This window comes from Anarrhichthys ocellatus, unplaced genomic scaffold, assembly GCF_004355925.1.
Source record: "Anarrhichthys ocellatus isolate YVR2014 unplaced genomic scaffold, GSC_Weel_1.0 scaffold692, whole genome shotgun sequence".
Classification (NCBI taxonomy): Eukaryota; Metazoa; Chordata; class Actinopteri; order Perciformes; family Anarhichadidae; genus Anarrhichthys; species Anarrhichthys ocellatus.
The window spans coordinates 12,046-19,024 of record NW_022280666.1 but is presented as its reverse complement, the minus strand read 5'-3'; the positions used below and the strand labels follow the sequence as shown (position 1 = coordinate 19,024).

The following is a 6,979-nucleotide window of genomic DNA, read 5'->3' as shown; positions in this document are numbered from 1 at the left end:
TCCTTAAAGATGTGTATTCACATGTCTTCATTACTGGATGGATGGAATGTTGTAAAGAGATAAACGTCATGTGTGTCTTGATTAGACCGAGCACTTTGGACTGTGGCAGTGCCTTCATCTCTCCTTGGCCAAAGGTTTCTGTTGCCAGAGTTGAATACCTGTATATGAATGAATGAAATGCCTAATTCACTGTATGCTGTGTTCACAATATATAAATCTAAGATATTTTGTGTATTTAATAAATAAAACCTTTTTTAAAGAGATCACAACATGTTGAAATGTTCAGGGTAGTTTATTGCATGACAAAACAATTGCAACTACTTGTCCTGAGTACTTTCATTCATTAGTACATCAATTGATACCATTCTGTAAATTTAGATTTTTCTTTCTGGGCATTTGCAATGAGCAATACATTTAGCATGATGTGTTTTAATGGCTTTAGTGAAGGAAAGGCAAAGCAGATTATAGTAGGCCCTGTGTGAAGGCTGGGGCATTGACACTTTAATAACAGAAGAAAGCAAACGCCCACATGATGTCTTCCTCTGCTGTCACGTGACCAGCTGCAGCTCGCACAGCCCGTCTCTGCTTGTGTTTTTATTTCATCTGTGTGCATAGCCTCTGAGTCCTGAGACGAGGCCATTTGGTTTGATATATGTGCAGCGGAGCCACAGGACCAGCTGTGGCCACAGCACACGTCTAAAACCAGCACCACAGCTGCAACCTCTGGTGACAACGACACCCGCTTATGTTGCCTCCTGGCGTAAACGGTGTCCGCTTTTATCATACAATGGTGTTCGCCACATGCTGAATATTTTACAAGCTTACGTACAGGACAAGGAGTGGGTGTAGAGGTGCACACTACAAAGCCTTACAGGCTATGAGAGGTGTGTGTGTTCCTGTTCTATTCACTAGCTAGCCTACACAGTACTTATCTGTACACTTGTTTACAAATCTGGCTATTTTGTTGCCTTTCATACAAAGAAAAGGGAACAGAAAAATACAGCCAGCTAAAAACATTCTCCCTAAATTCCATTTCCAAGTTCCTACCAGGTTCCCTCTGCATCCTTTATCATGCGATCCACAGAGTCCCTGGTAACACCTCCCCCATCACCGATAGCACTTTTCCACCAAACTAACTCTGGTTCTGGAATCAGTTCCATTCAGGATTCTTGAAACCTTGGTGCTAGCAAACTAGTCTGCATTTCCATCAGATTCAACAGAACCATTATAATCAAGGATGCGTCATCAACGGAGGGCGTCGCACAACACAAGTCAACAGCAGGAGCAAGTTGGCGGATCACATTAATTACCAGCAACTTTTGTTCTATCCATGAAACAACAATCCTAATAATAATAATGATGACTAGTGATGATAAGATGATTTCACACTTGACTTCAATCTGTAGAATAGAATACTGCCACTGCTGTCATCATGGTTCACACTTCAGGTCAACAGAAACCTGAAGTGTAAACCAGGATGACGTCAAAATGCTCCGAACAGGAAAGGCAGTAGTGTGAGAATGAGAAAGCACAGGTTGGTACTGTTTGGTCCGACGGGCCAGGAGGCTGCCCCTGCATTCTGAAAACAAAGCAGGCAACAAACTTGAGCTTAACAAAAGGTACTGTCCATCAAAAGTAGACGTCTTAAACCAGGGGGAAGTAGTTTTTCTTGGCCACTTTGGAGCCGCTGAAGCAAGCTGTGAACAGAACCTTGACCAGTGTGTGACGGGCAGTAAGAAGCTTCCAGCTAGAGTCCTTATGAGTATTTCCTTCACATTCTAGATACATAAGCATGTGTTTAGGGTATTTCCCAATGTTGTTCTTCAGTAGTACAAATACTTTTTTACCACTAATCCTTTTTTTTTTTTTTTTTTTTCCTCAATCAAGTGCATAATTTCAATGCGCTTGCTCAGCATGTTTTCATGTTAAGCATAATCGAGGCTTGTGCAGTTTTTGACCACTGATGGCAGCAAACATGCTTCCATGAGCCGTGATGTAAATGCTCTGTATCATGGGACTGCTGCTGATGCAACACACACTGACATTATTCCACTGATTGACACTTGTTGGTGTTAACATGCAATACATATTGTTTTGAAGGAAATGCATTCAACATGTGTTATTGAATGTGTTTGATGAGAAACACTGAATGTAAACATGGCTGTGTTGGTTTACAGCAGCCCCCTCGATGGGATGGATGAATTCAAACCAAAGAGATTGTATTAGATTATGATGTGCTGTGATATTATTTCTGCATAAAGAAGTTCTGCTCTCCCATCATATCACAGTGAAGCTCTTTAGTATAGAAAGAGATTTCTATGGCATCTCCCTCCATGTGTTCTGTTGCCACAGAGCCCGTGAAGATAAGTGAATAGAACGTTAAAGTGGTGCTGAATGAAAGAGGAAAACTCAATTAGAATTAGATTTTTGGCCCCTTGTTGAAGTTCATTTCAGTTCATCCGTGGACCAGCGATAGACCAGAACAACAAGCAGACTGTAACTACTACCTCAGAACCATTCAAAGTCATTTATAAAGTGAAGCATAGGCATTGTGAAAAAAAGTATCCTCCTCTTATGGACAAATTAATCTGTGTTTGTGTTGATTGTGAAGCCATTTGGCAAGATCCATTCCTCCGTTCTAGACCTCCACACTTTCCTTCGCTCCTTGCGCTTTCAAGGCTCGTGCAGCCTCGGGATGAAGTTGTCACCCTCTTTCCTTCCATTTTACTCGCTCAGCAGCTGCTGCACCCCCAGTTCCTGGTCCCATCTCCCCCAGCATCCCTCCCACCGCTCAGGTTGATGGTACCCACTGATCCCCCGGGTAGCTGGCTCAAAACCAGAGGCTTTTGAGACTTCAGCTTGTGGGCCACCGTCATGAAAATAGCCTCAACGTGGTCACTGTTTCCTCCACCATAGTGTCCGTCTCCCTGGCTGTTTGGATTCTTTGCAGATGTCTCAAAGAGGGGCATGGAATGGGCGTCGGCGAACTGTTGCGCCACGTCTGTCCCCACTTGAATGGAGTCTTGAAGGTCGCACTTGTTTCCAACTAGGATTCTGGGGACCTCGCTGCCCAGCGCGTGCTGCTTGCACTCCTCAATCCATGCTGGGAGGCTGCGGAAGCTGGCAGCGTTGGTCACATCATAGACAAAGACAACAGCATGCACATTGCGGTAATAGTGCTGCACCATGGACTTCCTGAAGCGTTCCTGACCTGCAGTGTCCCACAGCTGGATCTGTGGGGGGACAGTTTGGAAATGGATCAGCAGTTATGGATCAAATCCTATTTGTAGGGATGCACCAATCCTTCGCTTACAACCCTGATACCGGTTCCTGGGCTTAGGGTACTGTTGATACTGAGAACCCATCCTATTCCTTTCCTAGCTTTGTGAAGTAGACTGTAACAAATGAATAAATGGATATACATTTACTGAATTATTAAATATTAAAACAATAAATCGCACACCAGCAAATATTTAAAACTGCACAACAAATGAGTCAAAACTTCAACAGGAATTACAATTCAAGTATGCAAAGTATATAAGACAGAATTGAACTGAATAGATCAGCCCCATTGTCACGATATCCAATCCTGCAGTTTGAATCAGTATCGACCCGATATCCCGAAATATAGAAGAGCTAAACCAACAAGCACTTCATTCTACTAACAAAGCCGGATGATCTTCTGTTACCCGGAGCTCCATTGTTGTCCAGAAGCTATTACAAGCACATTGTTGGTTTTGGTCTTTTTCATGGGATATGTTGACAATAAGAAAAATCTAGAAAAACTAATGAAGAAAACTTTGCACCAAACCCCACACAACAATGTGGACATTTAAATGCAATTTACATTTCTAAGATTGACAATATCTCAAGCTTGCGGTTGACTTTATCTATTCATTCTTTGATGCAAGTCTCACAACCTCTGGAAGGGCAGTACTCCGTTCCTTAAGTCACCGTTTAACATGTTGACCTATAGGCGGGGTAAGCGGTGAACGTTGGGCTTGTTCTACCGTTTATCCCTGCTCGCCCTCTAACTAACTAATGTGTGTTCCAGTTTTACATGAGATGTGCTCTATAGCAGACCGCCCGAGATACCCAGAGGCACACAATCTGAATCTCCATTTCTAATTCTATTATTTCAGTGCACACCTTGATCTTCTCACAGTCAAACTCGACCAGCCTCTCCCTGAAGTCCACCCCGATCGTGGCCTCGGTCTTCTCGGGGAACTTCCCCGCACAGAAGCGGTAGGTGAGGCAGGTCTTTCCGACGCCCGAGTCCCCGATCACGATGATCTTGAAGATGCGGGTCCTCGGCGGCGGAAGGGTCGAGCTCGTCAGAGAGCCGGAAAAGTCAAGCGACGACCCACTCTCTGCCATATCAGAGCGACCGACCGGCTGGATGATCAGCAGGTAAAGCAGTCTTTTACAGTCCGTCAAGCTGCTACCGCTGCGTGGCGAGGGAGCGTCGATGAAAAGCTTCCACGACTGCAGCTAAGTTGCCGCTCTTTGACAACATTCAAAGGTACACGTGAGTAATCCTCAACATTTCAATATTGTCAATATACTTACAGCATATTTATTTTACAGTAAACAAGCGCCTCCCTGTGAAGGCACGTAGACGTTGTCCAGGGAAGTGTTTTCTCTCGCGAGATAAATATATGTAACGCTAGGCTCGTTCGAGATGAGCAGTGGGAAGTAGACGAGAGCAGGCGGCAGCAGCGGTGGAAAGGAATTCACAGGAAGTCAGATAAACAGTTACTTCCTGTTAGCCCATCTGTAGGCTGCTTGTAGTTTACAGACTTCGATCGGATTTATTCATATGTGTTTGTAAATATATATTTATGTGGGAATGTGCTTGTATCTGCATGGTCTGCCTGTGAACCACTTTGCTGCTCGTTTTGATGTGTTACATTAATGAGATGTATTAATATCAATCACACAATATGTTTTTAGATTTAAAAAATAGGATTATCTACAAAACGTAGTGAGTGTTCGATCACCGGCGATCGGCGCACAATGAATGCCGGGTAGATTTGCGTCTGACTTGCTCTGACGTCATGAAAACGTGGGCAACCATTACCTCACAAGAGCAGGCGGCCACCGATTTTAGAGCCAGGCGCTGCAGTTGCTCTCCACCGACTGAGTGACCCCAGGGCATGATGGGAAACTTCTGTCTGTCTTCGGATCAAAGAGCTGATCACAAACACCTGTTCAACTAAAGTGTGTCCAATTTACACAGAGCTCTTCTGTGAATAGTGTGTGTGTGTGTAATTTTACAACAAAGTGGAAATATATACTAATGAATTATGTTGAGACTGCTCATAAGCTGTTCATAATATTACATACCTTATCAATTCTAACATGTATATACTGGAGACATAAAATATCTTCCACAACATCATCTGGAAAATCAGCAACACACACACAACAGCAATCACTGTGATGGGCTCCCCCACAGTAGATCTGCTCCATTTCAAGCAGGTGTGTGGTCATTTCTTGTCAAGCAATTGGGTACATAAAGGAGCTCAGTTAAACCTGCAACAATGGACAAACTAACGATTATCTTGAAGGATGGTGAAGGCTCCGTCGAGTTAAAAGTGAACAGGCAAACTCTTGATCGACTGACAACTGGTGAGTAAAAACAAGTATGATACCTTAACTAGAAAATGCATTTCCTGCTGAAAATGCATTGGAATGCTGAAAACTGAAATTAATTGCAAAAACATTGCTGAAAATGGATATCCAATTCAAAAACAATTGCAAAAAGCTTAATAAATCAAAAAGTTTAAAGATTACAAATATGAAAAGTCATATCACCCCTCTCCTGAAAGAGCTGAAAATTTTGATATTCAAACAGTTTCTGTAGCTTAAAAACTTTCAGTGGTAGTGATATTTGTTGTAGTAGTACTAGAAGTTGTAGTTGTAGAAGTATTATTAGCAGTAGAAGTCTTAGTAGCTTTAGAATAAGTACTAGTTGTAGCAGTAGTGATATTTGTAGTAGCAGTACTAGAAGTTGTAGTAGAAGTATTAGTAATTAGAAGAAGTAGTACTATCAGTAGTCGTAGTAATAGCTGTAGTGGTCGTAGTATTTAATATAACAGTAGTAGTAGTAGAAGTAGTAGTAATAGTAATGGCAGTTTTTGAAGTAGCAGTAATAGCAGGAGTAGTAGTACTAGTAGCAGTCTTACTAATAGCTGTACTAGTATTAGTACTGGTAGTAGCAGGAATAGCAGCAGCAGTAGTAGTGGTAGTAATAGCAGCAGCGATAGTGGTAGTAGCAACAGCAAAAGTTGCAGTAGTAGTAGTAGTAGCAGCAGCAGCAGTAGTAGTAGTAATACTATAAATATTAGCAGTAGTAATTGTCAGTTAGTAAGAGCATTCATTATTTCTACAAAAAAGCCTAATTTTGAGCTTAATGTTTAAATAGTTAATCCATGAGGCTTTTATTTTGAAAGGGTGGGACTGGGTGGGGGAGAGAGGAGACATTCTCTTAATGTTTGACACACATAAACAGGTTATTAAATGACAGGCTTCATCACAAGCATTTCAGTTAGAATTCACTCTCTGGGGCTTTTATTGAGAGAGAGAGAGAGAGAGAGAGAGAGAGAGAGAGAGAGAGAGAGAGATGAGAACCTCATGTCTGCCTCCAGTGTCTTCCAGACCACTGTCACCAAGAACAAATGAAAGTAAGAAGAACCTCTGAGACCTTTGATCTAGGACCCCACAGACATTCCATAACCTGAACCCAACCCTGGATGACTAGACTCCAATGATCAACATCGTGGATCCACTAATGCTGCCTAAAACCTGTGTCTGAGGGTACATCCCAAGTCTCTTAATTGTCATTTCCTTGCTCCTCGATTGTCGCTTGAACCGGAAGTTGTTCTGCTCCATATTGATGGCTGTCCCAAAGCTCTTATTTCTGCTCTGAGGATCAAGGAGGGAGGAGGGATCTCTGAGGAGCCATGAGCGAGGACCC

The 6,979-nt window shown here is 42.6% G+C and overlaps 1 protein-coding gene across 1 annotated transcript; it reads right to left on the bottom strand.

Moving 5' to 3' along the window:
• Positions 1 to 273: 273 nt before the first annotated feature.
• rab33ba (RAB33B, member RAS oncogene family a) lies at positions 274 to 4,682 on the bottom strand. The gene is made up of 2 exons (XM_031838401.1): positions 4,150 to 4,682; positions 274 to 3,233 (listed from the first exon to the last, which is right to left on the bottom strand). The coding sequence occupies exons 1-2, from the start codon at positions 4,375 to 4,377 to the stop codon at positions 2,733 to 2,735; spliced, it is 729 nt and encodes a 242-aa protein (XP_031694261.1). The 5' UTR covers positions 4,378 to 4,682; the 3' UTR covers positions 274 to 2,732.
• Between the last annotated feature and the right edge of the window lie 2,297 nt (positions 4,683 to 6,979).